Below are 27,925 nucleotides of genomic sequence, written 5' to 3'. Positions count from 1 at the left end.
CGCATATACACAGACGGAACCGGCGTACTACCATAAAGATACATTATTTAACGTTATCTCACAACTGTATTTACTTTGAGAAAATGCCTGGAAATTATTATGAGGTGCTATTTTTTCAGTTATTAAGTTTTGGTTGGGTTGTTGTAAGTGGTGATTTCAATACGAAAATGGGATGCTGAGGAAAGTCACCCCTTATATAAGGGGTTTGTTCCTCGGGTTTGCTTCAAACAAAATACATAGCCGAATATCACAAGGCTGAAACCAAAAGGTGTCATTATTGAAGATGATGTTCTAGGGAACTATAACATCAGATCCTTTTAGCTTCGCTGCAAGGCCCTGGTTATATACACAAGGGGATGAAGGTCCTGACTTCTAACCATGACACTGAATAGGCCGGAATGTAAGCTTTCGAGGTACATATCTGATCATTTGTTGAGCTTTGGATTTGTTATATCATAGTTCTTGGAAGTTGGGGTGTTCGGTAGATTTGGTGTGATCCGCCCCTTTTTGACGCTGTTTAGGTACCATACATGTAGGCGTGTTAACTAGCTACAGTTTAATAAGCTTAATGCTAAGAGGTAGTTGGATATATGATCATGTATAAATCGATCAATAAATAGTGAAAATGAATTCCGAAAAACTACCTATATAGTAGTGGCATAGCGCAGCTATACACATCTTGGTACCCTAGAAACCGTAACTAGAAAATCTGACAACAAATCTTCTTTCGATCCCAACATATCGAAGCCTGATATCCACTTAAGTAAGAAACTACCATAGATCCGAATAAACCGCTCCTATTCTTTTTAATGTGCCATATAACTCGAGCTTTTGAATATTATAGGTTTAAGGTTTTTTTTTTTTTGAGATGACTTTGAAGCAGAGCCTAACGCAAATGACAGGCATCTACGGATCTCATCAAACTTGTCCAAGGTAAATCTCGGCAGGAAGGCGTCAAAATAGCTAACGTACTTTTCTTTGAGTACCAAACTGGCGCCATAGTTTCCGATGTTCTTCTACTGCTCGGCCAGGTTCATAAGCATCTCTCGGTATAGGGGCCTTGGTTCGGGGGTCAGTAAAGCAATAGCCCAAGTTATGTTCTGCTAGAAATTCCTCGGGCTTCTTATCCAATTTTTCGTACTTAATTGATCCATTGCTGATATCGTTAATAATCTTATTCCTTTCCCGATATGCTTTCTGGGCCAAGTCTTGAGAGTCGTCACCACACAGGAACTCTATTAGGAAAGCGACGAGCCGCTCGGTGGCTTCATTTCTTGTGCACTGATAATGTTTCGTAATAGAATTTGATTCATAGGTGATTATTAGTGCTAGGCGAGGCGAAGTATTCTCCGAGGCGTCCCTAGGAGATTGATAAGGGGTTTTATCTGTAGAAGATGGAAAACCTTTCTTACGGGCACGCTCAGAGCACGCCCTAACTAGGATCGCTAGATCCAAAACCAAAGTTGCCGATAAAGGATATTTTAATATCGTTAACTTTTCGTATGTTATACCAATAAAGAGCGATATGCGCTCTTGCGGGTCCGCTCCAGCTTCTATGAACCTCTGCAGTTCCCTATACCTAGTATCTGTTTCTTGGGAGTTTTTTCCCATAATATCGATCTTCAAGGTTTCGGTCATATACCCGGCAATGGGGCTACGAAACTTCATTTCTGGGAAACATCTCACACGAAGTGGAAGATAAATCCCCTTGGCACTTGGGTCTGCATTCAGAGCTAACAGAGGTTCTAAAAAATAAGGAGCTCCATTAAACCTGATGGATTGACCTTCGCATATGTATCGTAAAACATCTGTGGCTAACGACGACGGGTTTGAACTATTCGCTATACTCGATAGGATGAATTCTTTAGTCGCGACATGAGCTGTAACTGCCAAAAAGCAAGCTCTGCGTATAGGATTGTGGTAGGACGTATCGCTGTATATACTGTAGTATCTATTGTCGTAGTACCCATTCTCGTAGCAATCCCACATAGCGTTTAAAATTTCGTTAATGGCTGTTTGAGATATTGTATCTGTTAGTTGTGTCAGATCGACGATAGGTAAGTTGGCGTAGTCCTGCGAGTCAACAAGTTTCAGCGCAATTAAATCGCCCTTTATTATTCGAAGCGATAGCTCATGCTGGGAGGACGAATCGTGCGTGAGAATTTGACGACCGTATTCAGTATCCGTAAGGAAATCATAAGCTGTCCGGTGGAGGAAATGCGGCCGCATGTTCCAGTAATGTAACAAGGGCTTATCGGTGGGATTCCGTATTTTATCCAAATTGTAGTCTTCAGGAACTATCTCTAAAATGCCAATACATCGATGTTGGACTTCGCGGATAGTTTTGTCGCATTCATGTTGCAAAGAAGTTGCATCCATATTATTTCTCTTACTGATGAAGATATCTTGGACTTCATCATTCATTATGGCCATTAGGCGAAGTAACGGAATCTTGAAGGTGCTCTTTTGTAAAGCAATAACCACATTGAAATACCTGGCGGCAGTTTCCCGGTATAATCTTGTATCTTCGTTAATTCGGATCCACATGTCATTGTAGAGATCGTACAGGTCGTTAGGCATTTCTTCAAGTCTTTGGTATAATATCTTTTCTGAATCCTTGTTATTTAGTCCGCGAACCAAGCTATTGGATGCTAAACGAAGCCAGAGAAAGACACCTTCCGCCTTGATAAGAAGTGAATTGATAATTTTCGATCCGAAAGTCGTTGATATTTGGCCATCAGAAATATACGGCTGTATTTGTGCAGACGCATATTCTTCCATATCACTGAGTGTTAGGTCTTGCAACCTAAGGTGCGGATATTCGTCAAGAGCCTCTTGGAAGCACAGCTCTGGCCGGCTAGACACGCAGATCTTGATATTTGGAAACTCCCTGAGGGTTTCAATGAGTTTCACGAGAGAACGGCGATCTTCGAGGCATATTTCATCAAGACCATCGAGGAATATGCAAATTGAAGATGGATAGTTACGTAAGACCGCGAAACATACATTTTCAAGCTCTTTACGTGACCAATCAGTGACCGATTCTTTGGTCAGTATAGACTTATAGGTAGCTAGTATCGAGTTTAAAGGAACTGTATCGGGCTGAATAGCTTGGTGAAGAAGGGAACAAAGGCATCCCTTAATATTCCTTTGTAATTTCTCAGTTCCGGCTTTCCAGAAGAAGTGAGACAATATCATAGGATCATTAGTTCCCTTGACCCAAATGGCTAGTGCTTCTTTCACGAGAGGGTTCTCTATGAGGTATTTCACCAATGTACTTTTCCCAGATGCAGGCTTGCCACTGATCCAGTAAATGGTGTTGTCAGACTTAAGCCAATCCTCAAAATTATACCATGGCTTATCTTTGAGATCGTCGGGTTTATCTATTGGGGTATCATTTGTACGGAGAATCCATCGGAAAGTTCCACCGTACGAATCGGCCAGATCATTCTTCCTCTCATTCATGCTCGGGAATCGGAGACTTTTCAGGAGCCGGATTCGCTGCTCCTCAGTAGCGGCCTGCATATCCGACTCGATTGGTCTTTGAGTAATCCCCTGAGTTACCTCCCTTCTCTCTCGGCGCTTTAGAGTGTTTGGTCCCTCCTTCAGGAGAAACTGTATAGCTTCTCTAACATGTATGAAATCAGGGCAGTTGTTTCCCTCGAACTTGTTCATCATTACATGGGGTTTCCCAAGACCCCGACGCTCAAAGCCATGGAGACAGGCCGAAGACTGGGTTACGAGCTGCAAACGTCAGATCACGTTCCTCGTTGCGGGGGGTTTATAAACTTACTATGGAACCGCGTAGCCACTTGTCCGAGATCCCCGATGGAAGGATCTTTTTCGCAATTTTGGTTTTCCCTGTCTCATAGAAGCAGTAAATAGGGAATCGAGTGGAATTGTTGTTGGCGATTTCGGCAAACTTCTGGACTAGCTCAGAAATATGACTATTACGCTCTTCTAGATCCTTGATTAATTGAGGTGACGCGTCTTTGCCCATGATGCCATTGACAACCACGAGCCATGATGCAGAACCAGCTGCATCTGTCCCGGCAAATGGAGTCGCTAAGAAGACGATACCGATCGTAGACTGAAGTATTTGACGGTATTTACTACCTGCCTGGGCTGCCCGACAGGTGGCCTACAGTGGTTAGTCTTGGTTTTATGTATACTTGATTTAGCTTACCTCGGCTAAAACAAGCCCTCCAAAACAAGACGCGACAAAGAGTAGGGGCCGACTTGAGGTGCCATGCTCTGCTGCTACAAGAGAAAGGAGGTTGTCGGCATGACCCAATAATGTTTGGACGGGGGCATTGTCAAAGACTTTCGCATTCCAATCATATGTATAAATCCTGGCATCTGGGACGGCAGCTGGTAGCATATCGCTATCCTTCAGCCAGTTCACAGACCGGCCCCCCTTTTTGTAAGTCCATGTTCGCGGCGACTCGGTATCTAAACCGTGAATTGCGATAATGCTGACATATCATTTATGATTAGCGGGAGTGAGATGGATATGTTTGGTAGGTAGGTAGTAAAGAACATACTCGACTGTAGTGTTATCACTGTCACTAGCAGGGAATACCTTGTTAAGACCACGACGTTGACCTGTTACGGTAATAATTAGTTAGTGCATCGGTAGCTTTAGTGGGTAAACGGGGGATATACCGTTCGGTCCCATCGTGGGAGGTTCCACCGGTAAACGAACAAACAAGGTACGGACAAAGCGGATGAAGAAGAGGGGAGGATATTGGGATTATTTGGGGTTGTTAGGCTTAATCCAACCGCAAAGCAAAAGCCGCTACTTAAAATAGCACGTACCTAATGGTACCTTATCGCTCGCATGACCGAATCAAGCGCTGTGTGATGCGGTACGCCGGTACCACCAGCGCATTGGACTTACACGTACCAGCCAAGGAGCGGTAACCTTGGAACTTTATCATCATCATTATCATCCCGAACCTACCTACCTACAATTTACAAATTTCATACCTACAAAGCTTCATCTCATCCGAGACTACCAAAATTACTTCTGCTTGTCGCTTGCTACCTGCGCATTCCTATTACGCTTAGCTTCTTAACCTCGCTCCAAAGACAAAAGATCGGCCGTTTGCTTGAAGATACCTAGAGATAATGTCGGAGGATTCGCTACCGGTTCTCAAGGTCCTAATCATCGGGCCTTCCGGCGCTGGCAAGTCTGCACGTATGTACCTAATGCATACAATTAATTACCTAATCCAAATACCTCCCTGCCTATATCCATATTCATACCCGAATCCTCGGGTCCGCCTGTAATTACCCGCGGGCGGATACCGACATGACAGTTTCTAGAATATGAGGCTAACGAGATGAATTGCCGTTGCGGAATGAGCAGTGCTGCTAAGATGTACGAGTTACCAACCCCAGCCCGGTTATGTCGCTTTAGATTCTAAGACTTTTTATAGATTGCGATGATCAGTTTGATCCGGAGTCGACGACGGCGACTATTGGTATCGATTTCAAGGTGAGGCTAAGATGCTAAGCTGGATTTATTCACATGACCACAAGTCCTGACTAATACTTAATCTATGTGCCTTAGATGAAAAAGCTCGCCGTCCGAGGCAAGGCGTATAGATTAAACATATTCGATACTGTAAGCCCTTAATACGCATCCCGTCTTTCTTCACTTTGACTATAACCATCCCATTACGCAGAATATCTAACAATACCCAAAGGCCGGCCAAGAAAGATTCCGCACCTTGTCGACTAGTTACTATCGCGGTGCCCACGGCGTCATCATAGTCTACGACATCACGAGCAGGAAGAGCTTCCTTAGCATGGAGAAGTGGATCGACGAGGCGAGATCTAGCGCATCTCCTGATGCCGTGCTTTACTTGGTATCATCTCCTCCTTAACATATAGACACCTATAGTATATATGGCATTGTGGCTAATTATAATGATAGGTTGGGAGCAAACTGGACAAGGTGGCTACAGGGGGCCGCGTCGTCTCCTTCGAGGAGGGCAAAGCGTTTGCAGAGTCTCAGGGCGCCGGATTCTGCGAAGTCAGTTCTAAGACGCGGGAGAACGTCCGGCAGCCATTCGTCGAAGTTGTAGACCGCATTGTCCAGCGACCCGAACTGTTCGCCGCCACAGCCCCCGCGTCCGGCAACACAGGCCTGAACCTCAGTGGTCTTGGGTCAAATTACTCTTCAGCTTGCCCCTGCTAGGTAATGAAACCTGAAATTTGTCTATCTTCACGCACGCCGATGAACGCCTAGGATACGGTGGCTATGTACATAGTTCTCTCTCTCTGTCTGTCTGTCTATATGATATCCCCCCGATGCAATGATACACGTTTATACAAGTAGATATAATATATGCAAAGCTCGTTCTCGTTCTCGTTCTCATTTCTCATTCATTCGCCCACTCGTTCACTCCTTTGGTGTGAGAAACTCTATGACTGCTGCAAGTGGAATTCTTATCAGCATATAGCTCGGCAAACAGAACAAAGGAGTTTTTGACTTACCTCGAAGAAATTCCTCTGGCTTCTCAGAAATAACCCAGTGACCGGCGTCGATATCAACTATTGTAAACCGCGGGAAAAACTGCCCAATAAGCGGGATTACTTCGTCGGGCACATACGTACTACGCGAGCCGCGCACAAACAGCGCCGGCTTCTCGAAGCGCTTCTCCCCGGGGTCCTTAAACGGGAAGTCCCCAAGGTGTCCCAGTGAACGGCCCAGAACGTCAAGCGGCACGCGGAACTTTTGCGTCGGAGATACAGTGCCGTCTTCCGCAAGCGGGCGGGACAGATTCCCCAGCAGAAAATGCCGGATCGCCAGGTCAGGCTCGTATTCCTGCAAGATTTTATCGGCCTCGGCTTGGCGCGTTACGCCGGCTTCTTCGATCCGCCGCATCCCCTGGATGTAGTGCGCGAAGGAGGTTGCGAGGACGGCGTCGACTGGTGCGTTGTCGACCGAGACGATGTCTCGGATTAGGGAGGGCTCTTTTAGGCTGAGCGCCATGGCAGTTTTGGCGCCCCTGGATTTTATGAGGATTTTCTTTCCTTTAGGGGGAGAAGAAGGAGAGTGAGTGGGCTGCTTACATGGAATGCCCGATTAGGGTCGGATCTCGTAGGCCGTGGTCGGCGATGAAGCCCGCAACGTCGTCGGCCATGGCGAGGTAGTCGTGGCGCGGCGCATGGGGGGTTTCGCCGTGGTTGCGCAGGTCCTGTGTAGTGAGGGCTGAGGTCAGATGGAGACGAATAGACTACTGGTAGAGGTGGTGGACTTACCACTGTGTAGACATGGCGCTTAAGATCACGAGCGAGGACTCTAATATTTAAATTTTAATTAGTTATATCTCTATCTATCTCTACGATCTATACCTAGAACTATAATTCCATGCGTGTTCGTAGGATAGGGGCCGAACCAACTCACTTGCTCACGCTCCTGTTATTTTTCTTAGACCCAAACAAGCCATGCATAAATATTATAGGCGAATCTTTATGATCTTGGCCGCCCTTCGGTGGCTTATGGTGATCGAATGCTAACGGGACAGTATGGTGCGCGGCGCTGTTTGAGGAATATGGTCGTGATATTATAGCTCGGAAGGGTAGACCAAACGGTGAGCGCGGCGATATGATGCGCCGGGTCGCCATTTTTGACGCTGGGTTGATTCGCTGGTGTAATGTCTATGCCTGGGTATCGTAGCTAGTTTCACGATGCTAATTGAGCTCAAAGAGCCTTTAGAGCCTTTACGATCGAATTGTTCTCGACTTAGGAGAAATTTGGCGAGTTGTAGGTGACTAAGAGCTACTCGGAAGTTATCGATAGCTCAGTGTCGATATCGGAGGGCTTATCGGCTTCTTTCCGAGTTGCGTCATACCGAGACGTATAATACCAACGCTTCCCCCTTTTTTTACTCGCCTATTTTAATGTGAGATAATTCAATCATGCCTAATTACATTTATGAGTTATGGCATTTTTAATTGAAGATCAATCTCTATATCATCTAACTACTACTCTTATATTCACCTGGTTAATAACTATACAAGTTGACACGCTCTAAATTCGAAGTTAGTATTTTCCTATTTTCTTGGATAAGTAGTATCCGGACAATCCAAGCACAGCAGATCGAAAGGAGAGCGAAACCTGCGGAAGCGCCGAACCCGATGCCGTATCGCGGCTCGTCAGTGTCGGGCCACAGGTATGCGCCGTATATATAGCCGATATGGCCGAAAACATTAGTTATTGCAAGGACGACCTATAGCATTATTTAGTTTATACCGTTACTAGCAATTATGAGTATAGGATTGAATCCCATTAACACTTACCGCTCTTTTTTCTTCTGTTTGACTCAAAGTCGATGATGCCCAACCGACGACGACCGAATTAGCGGAAAATGCGCCGACGGGGAAGATGAAGCAAGCAACGTAACGTGCAGCAGTATTTAGTGTACTTGCTGCTATGACGAATCCGATAATCGCAATGGATAATGTTGCTGTTATATGCCATGTCCTCTCATTCAATCTCCCAGAGCTCCAACCGACTAAGACACTGCCAGCTCCCGCAAGGATGAAAGGGGGGCACGTCAATAATAATGTTACAGTGTTATTATACCCAAGTGTTTTCGCGACTCTATTGTTCGGGACGGTGTGAGTATCGTTGTAACGATTAAAATCTCAAAGTGACACTAAAAGGGGCCAAAGGACTTACGTTGGGAAGAAGGCATTGAAAGAACAGGCCGACAGATGAAACATCTGCATGAAAGCAGAAGAGCCAAGTTCTCTTGTCCTTAAATGCCTCCTTAAGACCTTCCCAGGTACTAGATTTGTTTAGAGAATCGCTGATCTTGTCGCGCTCTGTGCGTGTCCGTATCAACTTGCGCTCCTCGTCGTTCAGCCAAAATGTATCATCCGGCGTGTTTGGGAGAAGCCAGAACCCTAGAACTGCAACTAGAGCAGTGAAGGAACCTTCGATAATGAAGAGCCATTGCCAGCCGGTAAGACCTCGTAACCCGTCCATCCCAGCGAAGACACCGGCTGAGATCAGGCCGGTAAACCCTGTGGCGAGAAGTTGGCCACAGTACATAAGACCGACCCGCATGGCCATCTCTAAGGAAGAAACGGTTAACTTGAGATTGGTGTATATAGTGGTGATTACCTGTGAGTAACTAACCACTATGTGTATAGTATATCGCTAGGATGTACGTAGCACCCGGGTAGAACTTGTTGTGTTAGTCAAATTACACTGGAGATGGGGTTTAGTGAGACAGGTCTCTTACTGGGGCTTCCGCAATACCAAGAAAGAACCTGCAGGCCACGAGTCCGCCATAACTTTTCACGGCAGCCGTACAAGCGGAAACTACCGCCCAGAGGAACATCCACCCGGCCATGTAAATCCCGGGCTTGATCCGTGTAATCAACATGTTACTCGGGACCTGCATGAGCACGTATCCCGACGAAGAGACTATAGCATGGATATTAACTAACAGTTTTCTTATTAACTAGAATATAAGGGTACCTGCATGCTGACTGCCGTGTTGAACTCGTTGCCTGACATACCGAGATCATGTTCAAAATGGTTCAAGCGGGCTTGCGCGATAGCGTTGCGATCAACGTAGTTCAGGAAGTACATAACACATATAGTCGGCTATTTCTAGAGTAAGTTCCACGTCTTCCAGTTATTTAAACTCCTTAAACCATAACTATAAGAGATACCTACCATGATATAGTAATCCAATTTGCGCACCAAGGCTCTTTCTTTAGAATTCATCTTGCTTTTTGCAAGTCTTCCGGATTCGCCGATATCATCGGAGATAACAGGCTTCTCTTGTACAACGGCACTACCACCTAATTTACTCTCGAGCGATGGGTCTTGAACGTCGAGCTCCATTATGCGCATCTATCCTCAAACTTATGAGGCTTTTAAGAGGAGATAGCGATACTAGTGAGAATCGTATCATGATAAACTTCGGTATGGGGACGGGGATAGAACGGTCCTATATGGGTATGTATATTTAAAGCGAACCCGCTCCGACTCCCCGTTTGGGTTGCAATGAGACCCTGACAAAACGCTGTCGCGTGGGGAACGTAATACTACATGTATATCCCGAGGCAATTATCTTCATTAGTCATCTATATTGGTATTCCTGTATTAATTATACGGTGTCAGTGGACGTTTTATTCTCTAGCTTAATTAATGATAGTTGTTTAAGAAGTAGGTATCTAATGTTAGAAATTTTAGAATGCAAATTCTCTATACCTTAGGTATATACTCGTGCTTTCTTATTCATGAATACTATAATTTGAAACTCTATTAACCGTTTTCAAGATGGCACAGCTATAACGGTAATTAACTTATAGGATATTTTATAGATATATGTATTATAATTTTATGTAGTTATGAGGTAAGAAACTGATACTTTGTAGGTAGGCTGTAGGACTGTCTCGGCTATTGCCACTTTGGGCTTCGATGGTAGGTAGCTATTCAAGCCCCCCTCCCCCTAATCTAATGGCAGGTCGTAGTTATTCTTGATGATAAACAGGCTCCTTGTAGTTATTGCTTTTTTGGAGCTGAAATGATAAGTGATCTACATGTATAGAAGCCCTTTAGGAAGTAATTAAGTACCTAGTAGGTGTTTATATATAAGCAAGGTTCGTGAAATATACGCGAAGTTTGATTCACTTGAAGGTACATATAGGGGGGAAGCGATTGCAACGCAGCTGAGGTCTCATTTATGATCAGAATAGTTGTTGGAGTATACGCCAACACGTCATGATATGCGCCTCATAACTTATTGATAAGCATAGGTAGATGCGAGGTAATCAATTTTCGGATAATACACGTCTGAATTCTGTACGGCGTTGTATATAAACTGCGAAGCCCTCCTTAAGCAACCATTCCCCCAAAGCTACTAACTGACTACCTAGGTACCTAGATAGTTGTTTGATTTTCGTTAGCGTATAGACTGTCCCCTTCAACTACGACGCGATGTCTCGTATCGCGAGGATCGAAGCCCCTCAATTAGACAACGGAGCTCAGATAAACGCCTTAGAGAAATCAGGGTCTCATCCGACATGGGGCATAGATGTAGAGAACTCAGCAGATGCGGTACAAGAATTGCTGAGGAAAGTCTGCTATGATGGTCTCCAGACCAAATACTCAGATATTCGGGAACTCGAGTGGGCCGCCTATGTTATATGTAAGAAGGTTGTCCAACAATTCAGCGCTACGGATGTTGAGAAGATGGCGCTCCACCACCAGATGTACTATCATTACGCTAGGAGGCAGTGTGAATTGGCCGAAGAAGGAGATTTACCTTGTCAGTCACCCGAATGGATATTAGCAAATGAGAGCACGGAAAAAAGGGTGTTGGCCCGTATTGCCAAAGCAAGTCTCGAAGGAGAGATACTACTTCGCATTAACGACAATATTTGTGGCATCCTTGAGGGCAAGGTTCAAGTATCAGACGTGATAAACCTAGATGACCTCCCAAGGAATATATACCGGACTGGTATCTCATATAAACAAGCAGTAGCGGTCCAGTGCCAATACATCAAACATCTGTCACACAAGAGGCCACTTCGTATTCTTGAGATCGGAGCGGGAACAACAAGCATTACGAGTAGCATCTTATCTGGCTTAGGGCATGATGCTATGAGCCGACTGCAAAAATACACGTATACCGACGCGAGCGACGCTTTCTTTCCGGAAGCCAACGAGAATCTTAAGGAATGGAGCCCAATGATGGAATATAAGGTCTTAGATATTGAGAAAGACCCGTTGGAGCAAAATATAGAAGGAGAATCGTATGACCTTGTTGTCTCCTTCCAGGTTCTACATACAACATCATCTATCACAGCAGCTCTTACGAACAGCAAGAAGTTACTAAAACCGTAGGTAGCTATATTTGACTTCTCTATTACGCTCTAATGCTAAGATAATAGGGGCGGACATCTCATCGTCACCGATTTGACAAACAAGATTGCGAGACGCTCTGTCGTGTTTGGGACTCTCCCTACTTGGTGGCTAGGTAAGATTTATCTGTGATGTTTCTTCAAATGGTGCACATACTAATTGTATTAGGTGAGAATGATGGGCGGAACTGGGGTCCAGAGCTTTCCGAACGTGAATGGGACCTGAGACTCCGCTCTCTGGGCTACTTAGGCGTTGAGTGGTGCTTTCGCGACCAACAGAATGCTGGTTATTCCTCATCTATAATGGCATCTAGCATTCCCTACATCACCGGGAATAAGTTTCCAGGGAAGGCTGTAATTATAACATCCCCTACAGAAAACAGTCAGACGAAGTCGATGATCAAACAGCTCTCGGATCAACTAGTAAAAAATGGAGTGTCTATTGAGAAGATGACCCTTATCGGCGTTAAAACTTTGGACTTAAGCGCGACGCAGTGCATAGTTTCCTGCGAAGTCGAGAGGCCATGCTTAAGTTCACTCGGCAATGAAGAGTTCGATGCTATTAAGCGCATAGCGCTCCACTCCGAGGGTGTTCTCTGGTTAACTAAGGGCGGGAGTTTTACTGACGTACGTGTACCCGAGCTCAACATGGTTGTGGGATTAGCGCAGACAATCAGGTTCGAAGCTCCAGAGGTGAGGTTTACGACTTTAGACCTTGACCCGGACGTTCCATGCGGACAATCAGATGTTACCGATACTATTTTACAGCTGCTCCGCATCCAAAGAGAGCAACCCAACGGTGATACTTACTTCGTTAAGAGAAATGGCGCACTTTATGTTTCACGCTTTTTTCCTGACGAGGCTCTAAGCAGGATTCTAGCTACGGAAGAGTTCCAAGAAAACCCTACTGAACTGACTGGACTCCAGCTACGCCCTAATGCTACTTATATCATTCCAGGCGGGATGGGTGGACTCGGCCGGCCATTGATCATGTGGATGGCTAAAAATGGGGCGCGAAATATAGTAACCACATCTCGATCTGGTGCGAAAGATCCTCGAGCACAAAAGCTACTCCAGGAGCTCTCCATCATGGGCGTGAGGGTGAAAGTATTTGCGGCTGATGTTGGCTATGCAGAACAATGTCAAGATGTGCTTAACGACCTATCTAAAGAGAAGTTCCCACCAGTACGCGGAGTCGTTATTATGTCAATGGCCCTCCAGGTAAGTTTTGAATAATCTGATTAATATCTATTTCTAACATGGTTTAGGCCGAGATGTTTGAAGATATGGGATTCGATGCATGGTCAGTAACGCTACAATCTAAATATAACGTTACGTTCAATATGCATCATATGCTACCTGACGATCTCGACTTCTTCATATGCGTATCAGCGGGAGGGGGTCTTATTGGCTTGGTACTTCACAGCAACTATAATGCAGGTTAGCTCACAACACCGATATTATTAATATTCTTAATATGCTAATAAGTGGAAGGCTGTAATTACCAGGATGCCATGGCATATTACCGTCGAGCCCAAGGGTTAAAGGCAACCAGTATCGATCTTGGTTGGGTAGACGACGTGGGATACGCTGCTGAGAATATGAAGGTGCCCGAGTTATTACGTACCGGTTTACGAAAATTGACAGTGAACCAATTCATCGCAGTAGTAGGAGCCGCCATAGCAGATCAGGTTGGAATACAGCCAGCTATTGGCCTCCTTAGCGGTGGTTCGATAAAGGCTAATGGCGATGAACATCCTTATTGGTTCTCAGATACTAGATTTGGACCGCTTAGTGTGTACGGCACCCAGGCACAGATCCCCTTTAACTCGGATAACCGTGAAAAGGAAAGGGCCGCTACAAACCTCGAAAGGATGATAAGGGCAGCGACCAGTCTCAATGACGTAAAAGGTATTGTATGTTCGGCTTTGATTGTCAAACTTGCGAAGAATTTGACGATGGATCCTGAGGATATCAACAGCAACCAGTCGATCCAAGCGTACGAAGCGGATGATTTTGTCGCATTCGAACTTAGAAATTGGGCACTCAGAGAGTTTCAGAGTTTGATACCCATCCCTGAGATATTAAAGGACGTTCCGCTCCTAGAACTGGCTGGGGTCATCGCTTCAAAGTCTAAACTTATAACGAAGGCCTTGCGGGATAGCAGCTCTGTTTAAAAACAAGATTGAACGAATATGGGATTGGAAACATATTATACACGACTATGCTTTCTGAATTTATACGGAAATTTGAACTTATGGAAAGACTATAAATCAAAGCATGGAATTCATTTTGTAACTACTTGTTAAGACTTTGACTTTCTAAAGCAAAAAGAAAAGGTTCTATGTATCCATTCACTTACCTATGATTAAGTGGAATATTCAAGGAAACATATCTATAAAATTCCATTTAAAGGTATAAAGACATAGATTCTATCCCAAGTGTGATAAGATACCAATAACCTCGTCAACATCGACGTCCTCAGATACAGTGTTAGAAAGACATGCCGAATGGACATATGTTGATGACCCCCTTTCTTTTAGCTTTAACTGCTGAGACAGCTGTTGAATATTGTGTTTTCGAACCCCACCGCCAATAATAATCTCGATTCCTAATACTTCCGCTCTTGTGATGATTCTGTCCAGCATAGCTAGGTTCTGGATAGCATTTCCGAGCCCGCCGGATGTGAGTATAGCGTCAAAGCCACACGCCCCTAGATCGTCCAACCCTGCCCGCCAAGCATATCGATCGTCGATAGCTATCCCAGTATCATCACAGCTGACTATTTCGTCGAATGCGCGGTGAAACACGGCTTTGAACGGACGAGCGGCTTTAACTAGACGGTTGCATCTCTCTTTATCAACCCAGCATTTCCTCCTGCCAGTACCAGGCTCAGAAGCACCCTGGGACTCTTTCAAGATTCCAAAAACAAAGCCGTCACCACGTCCCTCATCTAATAAGCCTGCATCTTTGAATCTTTGTATAGAAGTCTCCATTTGCTCAAACTCCTCGTCGGAGTAGATGAAGTCACGGGCTTTGGGTTTTGACGGAGGACCACGGGGCCTGATCATAACGCGGAGTGGAACTCTGACGTGTGAAGAACCTTTTAGTTCCTCAAGTGATGGTGTCAAGCCTCCATCTGAGTACGATCCTGAAGTATTAAGCTCAATGCGTGATGCCCCTAACTCGATGGCTTTGAAAGCAGCATTCGCACCAAATACTGGTATTTCAAACCCGATAGTCATAATCTCCCGTGAAAATAGCTTTAACACACCCAGTATTTGTTTTATCGTAGGGCTGTAGCTCCACTCCTTTTGAGCTGGCGCTGTCAGTTGATGCTATATGTTTTGGAAGAAAAGGGGGGAGAAGTCCGTGCGCCTCTAAACCTAATTGGCATAGGGTAAATGCATAAATACCCGTTCTGCCGTTATCGATAAACGATAAACAAGATAGAACAGACTTACAGGAGTAAAGGGGTACATATGAACTCCAGGGCTTATTATCTCAATCCTCAATAATCATTAATCATTCAACTTAAGAGTTTAACGGAAAACACAGAACATATTATTAGTCTAGGTTTCCATAGACTTAAGGCATTACAAAAGCTGGGATAATGAAAGTATTATCCCATCTGCAAAAGCAGTCCTTGTCGTGGTTTCCCACGGCTTGACGCCACATATAAACAATTCGCAGTTGAGGGCATTCTCAACTTTTCATACAATTAAAGCAGCGCCATCCTCTTTAGAATGATTCAACAAGGCCACCACCACCACCACCACCACCACCACCATTTCCACCATGCTCCACACCACATGTAGTCCATGCATGAGCTTACCAGTTGGGAAAGGAAGGGATAAATCCGGAGTATAGTCCCTCAGTAGTGTCAAAGACTCCACTGGGGACACCACCAGCACCTCCCGCTAGGCCAAAGCTACTCGCATCATATGCTCCTTGAATACCTTCATTCTCTTTGTTAGCATCATAGGTGTCAAAGTTTCCATATACCTGGTGAACTCTATGGAGTTGCAAGCCCTGGACAATCCGGCCGTCTTCATAGATGATGAAGTCTTGCTGAATTGGGTTGCCTCGTGTCAACCTAAAGCCCGGCATTTCAATATCCTCATGATTTGTGCCACCCTCATTTTCTTTGTTCTCTCCCTCGTCTTCAGTAGACAGTTCTTCTTCAGTTGTTTCACCGGTTGGTATATATTCGTGAGCGGAAGGGCCGCATATAGTAGATAGGGATGAGGTGGATGATAAACGCGGAATAGAGGGTCGCCCGGCCCAATTTCCTAATGTACACTCTTCCTGGAAAGCTGGAGTGATGCTGGAGGTATTCTGGATAAAGCCCTGGGTAGCGATACCACTATAAGCGAATTCGGAAGACGACATATTATCAGCAGTCTGATTCTCCATTCTATAGCCAGAAATATCCTGGGGCTGGAATGACAGTGAGGGATAAGATGGTTGCATTGTAAAGTGGTCTTGCGCCGAGTTACCCCCAGTCGAATAGTCTGCCGTATCCATCAACTGGGCAGCGGCGAGAAGGGCATCAAACCGTGATGAGGATGATTCAGGCACAGACTCTTCTTTAACAGATTGCCTGTCCATTTGGTAACTCCAAGTGGGCTGATGAAGATTGTTGGAGACAATATCAAATGAAGGCTCTTGTACTGATGGAGGGTGGGGAGCCGGGGCAAGTGGCTGCAAGCGCCGACGTTTCGGAAGACGACTAGAACATCGGGACTCTTGAGATTGGCTAGACTGGCTGGACTGGCGAGACTGACGAGACTGAAGAGCTTGACGTGCTGCATATTCCGGCGAGAAGACATCGTCTTCTTCTAGGGGGGTAACCGTGAAACCGTCTGGACTCGGAGGCGGTGCCTGGATTTCCTGGGGCTCGGCCATAGCCACCCCCCTGCGGCGAGGGCGACCACCACGAGGACCGGAACGAGGATTGATAATGCGACGGAATGGTCCTTGAGAAATCCCGTTAGTGTAGCCCAAAAAGGATCAAGAAGGGTCAAGAAGAACAAAAGACATACCGAGCTTTTTCATGTAGTCAACGACGTATGCTGTAGCATTTGGAGATCTTCTGTCTCCCTCGACATTCTGGAAGTAATGCTCAACTAGGTAGAACTCTGTTAGCATTTTTCATTGTAACCACTAATTAATTCAGTAAGCATCCTTACACAACACAGAGCCAGTGTACCATCGGCGAGCGGTGCCTTGGTGCTCCATTGCCTTCTGCATGTCGACTGCAAGCTCTTCCCACGTTTTCTCGTTGTTGGAAAGATCGACAGGGGCACGTTTAACAGAGTGGGCGACGACAGTCTTCCAGAAGTACTTCTCCTCTGCAGGAGACCAGAATTTGCCGGTCATGATGAAATAAAGATGCCGATAAAGAGGTGATGTATCGCGATGGTGTTAATAGCTTCTTGTTGGCCGTGAAAACTAAGAGGTTAGTTGTGGATAAGGGGAGGAAGTCAGATACAGAAAGGTGAATTTGGTATTGGAATGAGGTTGGTTATATAGAAATGGCAGCACCTTAGAAAATGTGGGAAAAGATTTAAGGAATGATACAGTCTGTAAGGTACTTACCTGCGTGGTTGACAGCGAGGTGTGCAGATGATTACCTTCTACAGTGCAATGGCAAATGCAGCTGGTTCATTGGTGTCACTAGACAGCAATTGGTCAATGCATGTAAAAAGGTGTTGAGTCAGAAGGCTTAATGCAAAGTATTACGATTAGAAGCCACTGTAGGCTACTTTTGCAGGGACTATGGTGAATTAGGCTGTGTTGTGCATCTTGGAGTGCGCTCAGTGGGTAAACCATCCAATATTATCACGATACAACTCATTGCTGTGCCTGATCTGCCGCAAACTTACAACAGGCAGGAGCGAATGACTAAGCATAGTAAAACGTATAGGTGGTTGCATATTAACGTCTTAACGGTGGAGCAATGAACGTATCTCATAATCATATTATCCCAACTGCTACTGGCTGATGAGGCGCTAAAAGTTGAATACAAACTAGGTAGTGCATGCTTAGACGTAAATAGGGGGGGAGGGGGGGAGGGGGTCAAACTGCATAGTATGCGTGATAACTTACAGTGGACCGGTTCAGACGAAAGTACTCCTTGATATCTTAGGCACTAATATCGGTATTATCCTTGCGTGGACCCCATGATATTCACTATTTTCAGCTAGCAAAATAACTAAACTCTTACTAACAAAGACAAACATCGTGCAACCGAGGCGCTTGTGTTTCTTATGTATATAGATTAGGTAGTTAACGAGTCATATAGGATATCAAGGCATGTTTAAATTGATTAGGGGTTTCCAAAATCGTCTCGTTTTGGTAGGCTTGCCTACGTGCTGTCCTAATGACACGATCATATGTACAAATACGAATATGCCTTAGATCCCTACGGCCTTGTCACGTTTCTGCGTGGGGATAGTAATGCCTAAAAGGATCTAGATAATCTGTATTCACGCTAAGGGATATATTCAAGATACATAGGTATGGGATGCTTTTATTGTTCCTCCATGTAAGAGGAGAATGCTTTACGAACCTACAAATTACAAATGGTGGACAACAAAGCTGACTTTATCATAGATCTATACTGGTGATATAGGTATACATCGTGACACGACAAATATTCAAAGAGAGGATGATTAATACTTAACGCTCTACTCTGAATGCCCTCAAAAGAGAGAAACTATAACATATAGAAGTAAATATAAACCGTAGCTCGATGTACTTCAAACAAAGTCCACAAAGCATATAGTTATGAATATAAATACCGATGCAAATCTCTCTTAACAAGTTATCAACACCTTAATATATCAAATGATACAGAGAGATTAACTAAGGAGCCTAATATACCTACATGCTTTGTGAAGGGTAGATTTGCTCCTATATAAGCTTGGGAAATTATAATTACTTGAAAGTAGTTACCTAATTTAGGGAGAAAAGCCGCCGTTAGTCCTGTGACTAGAACCATCTAAGCTGAGAGTTGATATAATATATAGAGAGATTACTCGAATGGAGATTGGGGATCAGAGGCGCGGTAACCACGTGCCATTAAATATGGTCCAAGACGCTGCTCAAATTTAGAGAACTGTCTGTAGTTAGTAGATAAGTTTAAGTATCATGCCGAATCCGAGTAACGTACTATGCTCTTCTTTTCTAATGGTTTAACGCCATCCTTTATCCATAGACCCCAGCTGCCCATCATATTGGCCAACATAATATCAGTCATTAGACGATCTCCAATAACAGCGATTTGGCTTGGATGCGTTACGCCAGCCTCAGGGTGGGCTTTGAAGTGGGCTAGTATTTCGTCGCTGCAGCCAGGCTTTTTTACTTTATGAGCTAGTACAGAAACTCCAGTAGCGGCCTCGAGCTCCTTTGCCAGGCGTCCATCATGGTCATAAGTAGTCGCACCGGCTGTATTGGAAACTATGAGAAGACGATGACCGGGGTATTCTTCTTGAAGTTTCTGGAATCTTTTCTATAGCGAAATCAACGGCTGTCACGGACGAAACGAAATGTAAATAATGGTTGACTTTCGGCATTTGCTCACCAAATAAGCAGGGTATATTTCATTGGAATTTGGATAAGCGAAGCAATCATCTTTGTCGAGTATTACGGCCCTGATATCTACTTTCTTGCCTCGACCTTCAAACGCTTTATTGAGAGGTGTTGGTATATCATTGAATGTAGAGGCTGTTGCGTGAGGAAGACATAATGAGGGTTTTGTTAGGAGCTTAAAGACGTTGACAGTTCCAGATAAGTTGAGATTCATATTAACTGTGGATAGGACAGCGATTCCTGTAAGTGGTGAATTGTGTCGGCCTTTATAAAGAGGAAGTTACTAATAAGGTAGGTATAAATCAAACGTCTCCGAAATCTCCGAGTTTTATTCTGGTAGGTACCAATGCAATACCCGGGTAGCTATGGTCATTTTTGACAAAATCCTGGTAAATTTAGTCCGGTTCGGTATTATGTAATATTGCGGCTCTAATCGAGCTTATCGAAGTTTCCTCCGGCCACCCCCCTGCAACGGCCCGACGCCCTGGGAAACTGCCCAAATAGTGTATTAAATTAGCCCCTGCCTTTCCAGGGTCTAATGCCAGAGCCCCACAGTAAGGAAGTAGCATTGACGCGTCTGTCGCGATCGATTAGTGATAGAAGTTGAAATCATCTCCGTTTCTTTTCTAGATTCTCAATCCTTCAATTGTATCTTCTGCAACACTCTCAAGAGTTTTGATATATTTATCGTAATTCCCTTAGTTAAGATGCATTTCCTGTCGTAGGTAATTTATAATGGTACGAGCCAAGAAACCGCAGCCCGGAGCTGCAGAACCCGGCTCTGGCTCTAGGAGTTCACCTCGGAAACGAGTTCACCACGAGGATCACCGCGAGGATGAAGACCAAAATCTAGGTACCCCGTCCAAACGGCGTAGCACTCAGATGAAATCCAAAACACGTTCCAGCGGTACTGCAGATGGCTACCATTCCGCTTATGATTTTCCTTCGGACGAAGATGAAATAGGCCAGCCTATAAAAGAGACACCGAGCAAAAGGAAACGGGCTGAAACGAACGTCGGACTGTCCACCCAAAAGGTCGAAAGAAAAGCGAAGCCGACGTAGTAACACCCTCAAGGACAAATGGTAGTGCCAATGCGCAGACTCCAAGGTGGAAACGGAACGATCGCTCTGCGAGAAAGAAGAGTGCTAGAGCATTAATCGAACAGGTGATAGGTGGAGATGGGAGTGATGAGGATGCGGACGAAGATATTGCCAGAGAAATCTACGAGTCAAGTGATGAGGAAGAAGAAGACGAAGAGGAAGACGAAAAAACCTCCTGATGAACCTGCAACCCCATCTGGAAAACCTCGACGTGGTCGACCGAAGACAAAGCATACGAAGAGAGCCAGGAAGAAATCACCAACTCCGCCCCGAGACTTACCCCCTCACGAGCTCTATTTTGCGCAAAATAAACCTGGCTCCTCGAAGACGTCCGGTAACACCCTAGCATCCTTAAAACTTCTAACCCATGACGAATACTTCTCAATCCTCCGCGACTACCGGGACCCGCATGCCGAAGATATAGAGTTCCTCGAATCAATACACGTCGAGTCTTTCCCGCAGTGGACATTCGAGTTGTCTCAGGGGTTTAGTGTGTGTCTATACGGTATGGGTCGAAGAGAGCGCTTCTGCATAGATTCGCGAAGCACGTATATGACAAGTATTCAGACCATGTTGCTAATAAGATTGTTATTATCAACGGATATGTACGGACGAGTTCTCTGCGAGAAATCCTGGGCACCGTCGCGAGCGCTGTGAACCCCGCCCACAAAAACCATCTGGAAACCCTTCAGCTATGCTAGATAGTGTGAAAGCTTTACTTTCCTCTCACGAGGTGGTTGTCACAGTGATCTTGAACTCTGTTGATGCTGTTCCTCTACGAAGGGTTGGACTACAGCCCGTCCTCGCCCAATTAGCAGCACACCCGAATATTCGGCTCATCTGCTCTGCCGACACGTCGGACTTCTCTCTCTGGGACAGTAGCTTGCGGTCATCGTTCAATTTTGTGTTCCACGATTGCACGACGTTTGCACCCTTTACGGCAGAGCTTGAAGTTGTCGACGATGTGCATGAGCTCCTAGGCCGAAAGGCTAGGCGCGTTGGTGGAAAGGAAGGCGTGACGTATGTTCTTCGTAGTCTACCGGAGAACGCCAAGAACTTGTTCCGACTACTTGTTGGGGAAGTTCTGGCGATTATGGATGATGAGGGTGGACCTGACGGGGAGAACCCCGGCGTGGAATATAGGATGGTGTATAACAAGGCGGTGGAAGAATTTATATGCAGTTCGGAGATGGCTTTTCGAACACTGCTGAAAGAGTAAGTTTGTATTACACCGATTTTGATATTGCAACTGGTATTATTCTAACACGTTCACTTTAGATTCCACGACCACCAGATGATTACAAGTCGTAAGGATGTTCTAGGTACCGAGCTGCTAAGCGTCCCTTTCCAGAAGGAAGAGCTCGAGGCGATATTGGAAGACTTAATGTCATGAGAAAAGAATATATAAAGGCCATTATGATTATAAGCAAGTAAGTAGGTAGGATAGAGGTATATGGCCACCATATAATACGCATGCACGAGATACCCTTGGATAATTTAGTCGTCCTTGTTTTCATTTCTAGCCTCGCCTAGTACAGTGTGCTCGCTAGAGTCCGTTCTCTCGACCTCCTTTATGAGCTCGCTTTGTTTATCCAATTTTGACCATTTAGGCTTTCCGTCATGTACGTCTACTACGCGTTGGCTGTAGAAGATGTGGCATCTAGAGTAATACTGGTTAATATCACATCTATGATGATATTTCTTTATAGAGTAATACTTACTGTGGATCGAATAACTTCTTATGCTCAGCGTCGCTAAACTTAATAATGCCGGGGAACAAGAGCACCATTTTCCGGCCCTCGTCCATAATAGGTGAATGGCAGTACGCACAGGACACTTTGCACGGCAGACGGTGGACCGTCGACTTGTCTGGAGAATGGTAGAAAGCGAGGCCCTCGGCGCCCTTCTCGAAGTGCATATCTTGTTTCTCGAAGATGGCAGCCCATTGGAAGGGAGCTCCGTGTAGGGCCTGGCAGTCGATACAATGGCAGAATTTGACGGCGAGAGGCTTGTCACGGGACAGCCAGTACTTGACGCGCCCGCAGTGGCAGTGAGCCGTCCATTTCTTGTCGAAATGCTCGTTACCGGGCGTAGTGCGGTATGGCGGCTTCGACTTCCAGTCCTCGGTGCTATCCCGGACCGTTCCCGTCTCAGCCCCGGTTTCTGTTTCTGATCTCGTCTGTCCCATGTTCTTCTGCGTGGAGTGAAAATGTGCTTTTAACAATGGTGAGGATTTCATATGAGAATATTGTGAATACTGTGCTGGATAAGCTGTGGCGGATATTAATGGCGATGGAGTTTTGGCACAGCACGAATGATGACGTCGAAGACTAGATCGCCAGGTTCTACTTGGTAACGATTGCAGTTTGAGCATTCTTTAGCAGAAAAGAATTGAGAATAGAGATCCAATATTCTCGTCCATTGTGATCCTATTTAATACATACTGCGGCTTAAAAACTCGTGAGGTCAAGATTTACAGTCTAAAGATATCATTATTTATATAAGTCGTCACTTACACCAACTCATGTGTCCATGGAAGAGGTAAGCTTCATTCCAATACCAAGCTAGCATGATAGATCGATCAGTACAGGGAGCTTAGAGAGCGCTGTCCGTTAACGTTGCATTGGAAACTTCGAAAGCTTCTGAAATCTATCTACGTACTATGACGTTAATAGAGCTCGATCGAAGGGATTATATGTAAGACGTCGTTGCGGAGAGGATTTTCCGGAGACATCTTAACTAGAGCTCTAGATCATAATTAATAAAAAAACCGTTTCCACTTCTCGGGAACTAATAAACGAAGTATAGTAGTTATGACTTAGTTGCCCATGATATGTATATTGTCTAGGTTAGCTCTATCAAATGCTAGTAAAATAATGACGCCAATAGCTCTTTAACAGAACCCACTACCCCGCCGGCATCTTGCAGCTTAACTTCAGCAAATCATACCTCAGCCGTCAGTCTAGACCCCGCTAAATAAGCTCATTCAAAGAAATATCGACGACTCGTTCAATTCAATATTCGAAATACATGATAGATACATCTTCAGTTAGGTTCATATCTCATCACACGACATACCAACGCTACCTCCTTTGGGATTCATTAACACGAGACTGGGGGGTAACTCAATTCAACAGCTCTAATAAGAGAGGGACGAAAAATTACTTTCTCTTGGGTGAAAACTGCGTCGTGGAGTGATTTCGCCGCGGGGAAGGACACCCGCGATGACATCGCGACAATGCGCGCCCACAAAGCCCTAGAAAGCGACGATGCAAAGGAAGCGCAATGGGAAGCCGCGCGCGGTGCTGCCGTCGGGGCCGTGAAATGGGGCGCTGCATCTGCCGTTCTAGGCGGTATCGGCTATGTTTTCTCACCATTATATCGCGGACTCACCGTCCAGTTCAAAGTGTGAGTCCGAGGGCCCCAATTGATTGATACCCTTAGATGATATCATTAGACAAATAAGTAGAATAAGAAAAAAGAACTGAGTCAGACTAGATATCTCCAAATGTCCGGTATGATCGTCGGCAGCATGATCGAAGCCGACTATCGCATGAGGCAGTACGAGCAGCGCATACGCATGCAGCGAAGGATAGCTCAGAACCGTGCCATCTGGGTCGACTACGAGAAGGAGCTGATGGAATTGGAGGATGAAGGAGCTTCCTCTCAGCAGAATAAGAAGTGAGATATCAACGATATTTATTATAATATCGAGTAAATTAGTAGTAGCAAAGCTTGTACTCTGTGCTATTAGGCCATACATCTGTGTTAACAGTATGTAGATATGTCTTGTAAATTTTTTTTCGACACTCCTGTACCAACTAGCTTTCTGAAAGAAATCAGGGAATCGTGACCTCGTAAACGCCAGTGCAATGCCATGCAAATACCTCGAGCCGTTTCGCCAATCTTCTTTCACATACACATCTCTCTACCTTCCTTTATAAAGTAATATGGTATATTCTTATTTTGCTTTAGTCTCAAAACGCTTCGGGTCCATATTAATCTTGCATAGCCGAGCGACACACCCACTCAGCTGTAGTAAGGTCTGGACGCCCTCGAGGATCTTCATGTGAGTAAAGCCGATCTCACGGATAAACTCCAGCTTGGAGTGTTCGCTGAGGGTGGGTATGGTCTTGGTAACCTTGAACATGGTAGATATGATATCATGGCTGGAGTATCCCAGGTCCCACAGCTCTCGGAGAGTGTCCAGGGCGCTATCCACGTTGCCCTCATAGCAAGCCTTAAGCATGGCCTGGACTTTTATAGGATGGGGGCTATCAACGACCTTGAATACGTTGTCACCGCTGACGAAGCCGAAACCAGCGTGTGTGCTCTGTAAATTGTTGATGGCCTGTCGCATATCACCCTCAGCGCTGAACACGAGCGCTGCTAGCCCATCGTCGCTATACTGTACTTTCTCCGCTTCGATAACTTGCAGCAACCGCTTAACTACCTGTGCGTCCGTTAATCGCCCGTATCGTAAGATCGCACATCGAGACTGTAGCGGTTCGATAATCTTGTTCGACATGTTACACGCAAATGCGAATCGCGTCGTATTGGAATAGATCTCCATCGTACGCCGTAGCGCTTGTTGGGCACCCGAGGTCATGCTGTCAGCTTCGTCGAGGATTACGATCTTGTGTCGGCCTGCTGGTAGCGTGACTTTCTTCTGGGCAAAGCCTTTGATTCGGTTTCGAACCACGTCGATACCTGGTTAATGGTGGTAGTTAGTGTTACCAAGCTCCTTTTGGTCTTGGGTGAACGGCAAGATGGACAAACCTCGCTCATCACTCGCATTAAGTTCTAACACTGCCTCCTTGTAGGAGTCTCCGAGCAGTTGGCGGGCCAGACATAATACGCTCGTCGTCTTTCCAATACCGGGCGTTCCAGATATGATAACATGGGGCATATTTCCATCTTTCGCAATAATCTTAAGCCGTTCGATCGTCTCTGTATTTCCCACTACATCGTCAAGGAAAACAGGTCTATATTTTTCTACCCTGTAGAATGTGGGTTAACGCATGTCTAGTTAGTAGTAAATAGACTGGCAAAAAAGTGACGTACCATGGCAGCTCGTAGGTAGTATTCCCGTTGGAAGCACCAGTCAAAGCCTTCTTAGCGGCCGAGGTCGAAGACTCGCCTCTCTCTTCTGCTTTTGCTGCTGGCATTGTTACGTTGCTGTGTTATGTTAGAGCGGATGTAATTGCGGAAAGACGCCGGTGGGAATTTAGCGGGATACAAAATCAATTTACGCGTATTTGCAAATCGAGACGCGTCTAAGCTTTAAAATGGCCCAAGCTTCTCAAGGTGATTTTGGTGGGGCAATATATATATATACCTAGGTACCTACCTATGTCTTGTGCAATAATACGAGGGGAAATATTTGTCTATGGTATTTAGACATATAACGAGGTGTCAATATCATTGATTCATATTTCATATCTTCTTGACTGTACGTCAATTCAGGGTCCTAAATTATTTGTTTTGAATAAATTTAAGTCTAAGAGATACCCATAGAAAGATCTGTCATGGCGAAAACACAAGAAGTCTTCTTGCCCAAATAAAATCCTTCTTCATCATATCATAAATACCCACCGGTTAGGTACGGTAATCCCCATTGATAGTGCTAATTGGAAATCATCAGTATGCATATTTCAAAAACGGTTTGTATCTCACTTACATGTACTCATGACTATAATCGCAGGTCCAGTAAGTAGCCTCCTTCTTACCGGTTCCCAATCTCACAAGGATCTCGAGGTCTTCAAACTCGAGAATCTCCGCCGCCCGGGTCTCATCGACAATTTCCGGCTCACCGTTGACGAGGAGCTTCAACTCCGGGCTCCCGTCCGTGGGGACGAAAGACACATTAGTCTTCTCGGGTATTATTTCTGCCACGTCATTGACGGCGTGTCCAGGCTCGCTGATTAGTGAGTAGCCAGTAGCGCAAAGGATTCGGCCCCAATTAGCGTCTTTGCCGTAGAGCGCTGTCTTGACAAGAGGTGATCGTGCGATGGTGCTGGCGATCTTTCGGGCACCTTCTTCGCTTGAAGACTCGGTTACTCGGATGGTAACGAATTTGGTAGCACCTTCACCATCCCGCACGACGAGCTTGGCCAAGTCAGTCGCGAAGTCAGTAACAACATCCCGGAATGCGACAAAATCGGCCGAATCTTCCGTAGTTACCCCCTGACCTCCTGCAGCACCGTTTGCCAGTAAAGCAACCGTGTCATTGGTGGATGTGTCTCCGTCAATTGTGATACTGTTAAAAGACCGATCTACAGCATACTTAAGAACGGGCGGGATGATAGAGGGTGAAATAGGGGCATCAGTAGCGATGACACCTAAGAGCGTTGCCATGTTTGGGTGAATCATCCCAGCGCCTTTAGTCGTTCCGGCAATACGATACTCTATTGATGGCGAAGACGGTAGACTGAAAGTTTTCGAGATCAATTTAGGGAATGTATCTGTTGTACAGATAGCTGTGGCATATGTCAGCCAGTGTTTATGGGTATCCCCAAGCCCTTCGTAGGCTTTGGGAATCCCGTCCAAGATTTTCTGAATCGGTAACCTAGAAATCAATCAGAATAAAAGACACTTAAGAATATGATATAGGCTGTATAGTATAATTACCTTTGGCCAATCACGCCAGTACTCATCACGATTGTTGCCTTGTCAGCTCCCTGTGCCTTATCGGCCTCTCTCGCCATCTTTTCAGCATCTTCAAGGCCACCCTTTCCAGTTACAGCATTTGCACATCCCGAATTGATAATAACACCTCTAATCCCAGAATTTTTCTGCTCCTGAAGCAGCGACCGACTGAAAGTTACCGGTGCAGCTTGGAACTTATTCTTGGTGAAGACGGCCGCTGCAGCACATGGTGTGCTCGAGGTGATGAAAGCAAGGTCAGGTTTGGTTGTATTTTTTGGCTTAACACCAACTATCGTTCCCGAAACCTTGAATCCTTGCGGATAAGTACCGCTAGTTGGAACATATTTTCTCTTTGCAGCAGGAATGCTTCCACTGACAGGAGCCGAGTAGAAACGAGCACCCGGGACTTTGGTGGTTAATTGACGCAATTGGCTAGAAACCCGACACAACGAACTTTGAAGAGCCATGGGAAACATTCGACCGTGCCCAAATAAAAGAACTACGGATCGAGTTTCTCACGATGAACTCTTATAGGGCAATTGAATTAAGAAAGCGGATCGATTTTGACTCATATTTTAGCGGTTTTTTATCTGCCGAACGGTATGAGCCGCTGAGGGGTGCTGCCACGTGCCGAACAGGTGATTTCAGCTGGCTACGGACCGTTCTTAGGTTACTTATATCC

General features: G+C 45.3%; 12 protein-coding genes across 12 annotated transcripts; 4 read left to right on the top strand and 8 right to left on the bottom strand.

The window, feature by feature from the left end:
* Positions 1-5,130: 5,130 nt before the first annotated feature.
* GL218_02199 (Ras-related protein Rab-18-B) lies at positions 5,131-6,205 on the top strand (the record flags this gene model as incomplete). Its single annotated transcript, XM_033578698.1, has 6 exons — positions 5,131-5,200; positions 5,372-5,383; positions 5,442-5,500; positions 5,576-5,629; positions 5,712-5,873; positions 5,942-6,205. 6 exons carry the CDS (start codon positions 5,131-5,133, stop codon positions 6,203-6,205), a joined length of 621 nt encoding a protein of 206 aa, XP_033437867.1.
* Positions 6,206-6,409: 204 nt separating this feature from the next.
* On the bottom strand, positions 6,410-7,638 carry GL218_02198 (Abhydrolase domain-containing protein C22H12.03; the record flags this gene model as incomplete). The annotated part of the gene is made up of 5 exons (XM_033578697.1): positions 6,410-6,441; positions 6,505-7,019; positions 7,084-7,208; positions 7,273-7,312; positions 7,418-7,638. 5 exons carry the CDS (start codon positions 7,636-7,638, stop codon positions 6,410-6,412), a joined length of 933 nt encoding a protein of 310 aa, XP_033437866.1.
* A 380-nt stretch (positions 7,639-8,018) lies between these two features.
* Positions 8,019-9,883, bottom strand: GL218_02197 (uncharacterized protein; the record flags this gene model as incomplete). Its single annotated transcript, XM_033578696.1, has 7 exons — positions 8,019-8,243; positions 8,314-8,615; positions 8,692-9,093; positions 9,158-9,206; positions 9,264-9,448; positions 9,487-9,631; positions 9,704-9,883. 7 exons carry the CDS (start codon positions 9,881-9,883, stop codon positions 8,019-8,021), a joined length of 1,488 nt encoding a protein of 495 aa, XP_033438754.1.
* Positions 9,884-10,972: 1,089 nt separating this feature from the next.
* Positions 10,973-14,075, top strand: GL218_02196 (Lovastatin diketide synthase LovF; the record flags this gene model as incomplete). Its single annotated transcript, XM_033578695.1, has 5 exons — positions 10,973-11,877; positions 11,929-12,014; positions 12,068-13,119; positions 13,167-13,338; positions 13,393-14,075. 5 exons carry the CDS (start codon positions 10,973-10,975, stop codon positions 14,073-14,075), a joined length of 2,898 nt encoding a protein of 965 aa, XP_033438753.1.
* A 255-nt stretch (positions 14,076-14,330) lies between these two features.
* On the bottom strand, positions 14,331-15,143 carry GL218_02195 (Copper homeostasis protein cutC like protein; the record flags this gene model as incomplete). Its single annotated transcript, XM_033578694.1, has 1 exon — positions 14,331-15,143. The coding sequence occupies one exon, from the start codon at positions 15,141-15,143 to the stop codon at positions 14,331-14,333; it is 813 nt and encodes a 270-aa protein (XP_033437863.1).
* A 586-nt stretch (positions 15,144-15,729) lies between these two features.
* Positions 15,730-17,280, bottom strand: GL218_02194 (putative copper homeostasis protein cutc protein; the record flags this gene model as incomplete). Its single annotated transcript, XM_033578693.1, has 3 exons — positions 15,730-16,877; positions 16,944-17,027; positions 17,091-17,280. 3 exons carry the CDS (start codon positions 17,278-17,280, stop codon positions 15,730-15,732), a joined length of 1,422 nt encoding a protein of 473 aa, XP_033437862.1.
* A 1,657-nt stretch (positions 17,281-18,937) lies between these two features.
* Positions 18,938-19,708, bottom strand: GL218_02193 (Phosphatidylglycerophosphatase GEP4, mitochondrial; the record flags this gene model as incomplete). Its single annotated transcript, XM_033578692.1, has 3 exons — positions 18,938-19,021; positions 19,076-19,414; positions 19,487-19,708. The coding sequence occupies 3 exons, from the start codon at positions 19,706-19,708 to the stop codon at positions 18,938-18,940; spliced, it is 645 nt and encodes a 214-aa protein (XP_033437861.1).
* A 1,581-nt stretch (positions 19,709-21,289) lies between these two features.
* GL218_02192 (Origin recognition complex subunit 2) lies at positions 21,290-21,988 on the top strand (the record flags this gene model as incomplete). Its single annotated transcript, XM_033578691.1, has 2 exons — positions 21,290-21,810; positions 21,874-21,988. 2 exons carry the CDS (start codon positions 21,290-21,292, stop codon positions 21,986-21,988), a joined length of 636 nt encoding a protein of 211 aa, XP_033438749.1.
* A 104-nt stretch (positions 21,989-22,092) lies between these two features.
* Positions 22,093-22,783, bottom strand: GL218_02191 (putative glutathione-dependent formaldehyde-activating family gfa protein; the record flags this gene model as incomplete). The annotated part of the gene is made up of 2 exons (XM_033578690.1): positions 22,093-22,255; positions 22,317-22,783. The coding sequence occupies 2 exons, from the start codon at positions 22,781-22,783 to the stop codon at positions 22,093-22,095; spliced, it is 630 nt and encodes a 209-aa protein (XP_033437859.1).
* Positions 22,784-23,833: 1,050 nt separating this feature from the next.
* Positions 23,834-24,280, top strand: GL218_02190 (putative imidazoleglycerol-phosphate dehydratase protein; the record flags this gene model as incomplete). The annotated part of the gene is made up of 2 exons (XM_033578689.1): positions 23,834-24,003; positions 24,094-24,280. The coding sequence occupies 2 exons, from the start codon at positions 23,834-23,836 to the stop codon at positions 24,278-24,280; spliced, it is 357 nt and encodes a 118-aa protein (XP_033438747.1).
* A 276-nt stretch (positions 24,281-24,556) lies between these two features.
* On the bottom strand, positions 24,557-25,763 carry GL218_02189 (Replication factor C subunit 4; the record flags this gene model as incomplete). Its single annotated transcript, XM_033578688.1, has 3 exons — positions 24,557-25,305; positions 25,375-25,595; positions 25,660-25,763. 3 exons carry the CDS (start codon positions 25,761-25,763, stop codon positions 24,557-24,559), a joined length of 1,074 nt encoding a protein of 357 aa, XP_033438782.1.
* A 430-nt stretch (positions 25,764-26,193) lies between these two features.
* GL218_02188 (Arginine biosynthesis bifunctional protein ArgJ, mitochondrial) lies at positions 26,194-27,710 on the bottom strand (the record flags this gene model as incomplete). The annotated part of the gene is made up of 3 exons (XM_033578687.1): positions 26,194-26,221; positions 26,276-27,163; positions 27,226-27,710. The coding sequence occupies 3 exons, from the start codon at positions 27,708-27,710 to the stop codon at positions 26,194-26,196; spliced, it is 1,401 nt and encodes a 466-aa protein (XP_033438783.1).
* Positions 27,711-27,925: the final 215 nt, after the last annotated feature.

This window comes from Daldinia childiae (assembly GCF_008694065.1).
Source record: "Daldinia childiae strain JS-1345 chromosome Unknown Scaffold2, whole genome shotgun sequence".
NCBI classification, from domain to species: Eukaryota; Fungi; Ascomycota; class Sordariomycetes; order Xylariales; family Hypoxylaceae; genus Daldinia; species Daldinia childiae.
The sequence above is the reverse complement of the archived record's forward strand: the minus strand, read 5'-3'. Positions and strand labels throughout refer to the sequence as shown.